The sequence below is a fragment of the Lactuca serriola genome, chromosome 9 (assembly GCF_051521515.1).
Source record: "Lactuca serriola cultivar US96UC23 chromosome 9, Lser_US96UC23_V15, whole genome shotgun sequence".
Lineage (NCBI taxonomy): Eukaryota > Viridiplantae > Streptophyta > Magnoliopsida > Asterales > Asteraceae > Lactuca > Lactuca serriola.
This window is the reverse complement of record NC_136416.1, coordinates 11,442,824-11,445,583: the sequence shown is the minus strand read 5'-3', so window position 1 is coordinate 11,445,583 and position 2,760 is coordinate 11,442,824. Positions and strand designations below refer to the sequence as shown.

General features: G+C 43.0%; 1 protein-coding gene across 1 annotated transcript; it reads right to left on the bottom strand.

Annotated features, from left to right (window-relative positions):
- Positions 1-467: 467 nt before the first annotated feature.
- Positions 468-1,091, bottom strand: LOC145075341 (uncharacterized). The gene has a single exon (XM_079021621.1). The coding sequence runs from the start codon at positions 1,089-1,091 to the stop codon at positions 468-470; it is 624 nt and encodes a 207-aa protein (XP_078877747.1).
- Positions 1,092-2,760: the final 1,669 nt, after the last annotated feature.

Sequence of the window (2,760 nt, the reverse complement as noted above, 5' to 3'; positions counted from 1 at the left end):
GTGTCCCAAAATTTTTTAAAATTTTTAAATGTAAAGCCATCTGGCCCTGGGGCTTTATCACTACCACATTGCCAGACTGCAGCTTTTACCTCCTCCAAACTGAAGGGAGATTCAATCTTAATGGCCTCCATCATTGATAAAGTTTTGAATGCCGGGTTAATGAACTTGGGGCGAACAACAAGGTCTTCAGAAAACTTCATTTTATAGAATTTCAGAACTTCCTCTTTGATCAGGTTTACCTCTGTTGTCCAACGGCCATTAATTGTTAGGCCATGTAGGTGGTTCCTCCGATTTTTACCATTGATGAAGCCATGGAAGAACTTAGAGTTCTCGTCGCCATCGATAGTCCATTTAATACATGCCTTCTGTTTTAGATCCATGGTTTTTAATCGTTCCAACTCTGATATCTTTTTAATGTCATCGTTCCAATTGCAAATCTCCGAAGTTGTAAGGGGTCTCACTTCCGCCTATTTCTCAAGATCCTTGACCAGAAGTATTGAGTCATCTAGCTCTTCTGATTCTTTTTTGCTCACTTCCTTCCTCCACTTCCTAATCGAGTTCTTTAGGAACTTCAGTTTAGCAGCCAAATAAGCATCCGGGGTACCAAAACCCTTGAATCGACTCCATGTATCAATTACCAACTGATCAAAGCCCTCTTTTAGTAACCAAGAGTTAAACAACTTGAACGGAATCGGCCCAAAGTCTGCAACAGCCGATTGCAGGGTAATGGGGCTGTGATTAGATAGTTCACGGGGGTGGGCAGTCACAACACTAAGGGGAAAGGAGTTGAGGTAACCCGAGCAGACCAAGAATCGGTCGAGCTTACTTAATTTGGCTTCTCTACGACTCATGAAAGTAAATTTTTCACCGCCCATATTAAACTCCTTTAGGTCAGCATCTTGGATGAACTTGTTGAAGGCAGAAGCACAGGAGGGGCAAAACTTTGAATGACACCTTTCGCTAGGATATCGAACAACATTAAAATCGCCAAACACAATCCACTTTCCTGGCTTTTCATACCTTATCCTTGTTAGATCCTCCCACAGCTTCTTTTTCTCAGACGGAGATTGCAGACCATATACATTAACCATATTCAGGTTGCCCTCTATAGACTTACACGTACCAATAATTATAAGGTAATGATGGTTTTTAATTACTTCAATTTTCTGAAAAACCCTGGTATCCCAAATGGATAGTAACCCACCAGATCTACCGTTAGAGCCAACACCATCAAAATCGAATTCATTTGAGTCCCAGCACCCATTTACATCAATTCGTGAGTGATCTAATATTTGGGTTTCTTGGAGCCCAATAAAAGATACTCTGTGTTGCCCTTTCAACCTTCTAACCCATTTTACTTTCTCAGCTTCTCCCACTCCTCTTATATTTAGTGATAGACAATTCATGGGTTATGAATACAATCTCCCCTACCAACCACAGCCTCAACCAGTAGCTGATTAGAGGCGTCCATTTGGAACCCAATTTCAGCACCAATTTCAGCAGTTTGTCTGATTTCATCAGACATTGACCTATCCACTCCATCTCTGTTATTGTTGTCTGGCAAGGGGTTTGAAGTATTTTTGTTTAGGTTAAGCGAGGCACAAGTACAAGGGGAGTGAGGGATATCACAGCCTTTAGACAAGGGCTTGCAGCTGCTCGATGAAAAGGAGGATCTTGGGGATGAACGACTACCAACTCTTGCTCGCTTCCTTTTTTTAATTTTGGCTTCATTGCTGCTATACTCGGATAAAGTATCACCTGGCTGGGCTGAGAACATGTTCAGGCCTAGATTGGGAAAAGGATTGGTAGAATGGGAAAGCCCAGAGAAGATTTTATTATTGGGCCGGGTTCCATTTGGACAGGCACCAGACTCAATATTTTCCATATCATTATTAGGTGTTCCCATAAGATCTCCATTTGTATTCTTAAGCCGCCTTCTGCTCGGAATACCAAACGTCATATCAATCTCGTTTGACCTATCATTGTTCTCTGCCATTCTAACTTCATTGTTTTGGGAAATGTTTTCCGTGTCCTCATTACTCCCTGCATTAGTGTTCCCCAAGTTACCCGGAGACTTTACAGATCTACCGCGACTTTCCGACTTCTCCGGTTGGATTTCCGGTGAGTCGTCAGGCCGAAGCTCACCTTCTTCTAAGTCATTTGCCTTATCCTGCATCCATGTTTCAGAGATGCCCTCGTCATCATCAACCTCGACGGAGGCTTCCGAATCGTTGTCGTTATCGTCACTGTTAATAGGGCAGGGGTTAAACGGTGACCAATCCTCATTATACTCAAGCACACCAACGGAGAGTAAAGTGCCGTTCACCATAACTTCAACTTCTTCATTGATCCACTTCTTACAAGCTGTGATAATACCGACTTTGCCCATGGAGAGATCCTTCCTGTTATGTATGTTATCGAATGGACATATAACCTTCCCGAATCTACTGGCAATACGGGAGAAGTTATCTTCATCCCAATATTTGAGGGGCACACCAATAATCCTTAGCCATGCCAGCCTTTCGAAACTGGAGTCTGACTGGTCCCCTAGTATCATCCATTTAAACCATTCTTGCCACCTGCCCTTGTCTTCTACGAATTCATGGGCCTCTTTTGATGAGTCAAATAAGATGGCCACCCTTAGACCACCGAGGTACTTCGTACCATCATTCATTAGGGTGGGAGTCGGGAGATTGACTATGTGGTCGATGCTATGTGCCTCTCCAATCACCATGATTTTACGAATCCATTTACCCATAG

What these genes read in the sequence shown, in the direction of transcription:
- LOC145075341 (XM_079021621.1), bottom strand. Translation starts at nt 1,091, where the DNA reads ATGGTTAATGTATATGGTCTGCAATCTCCGTCTGAGAAAAAGAAGCTG.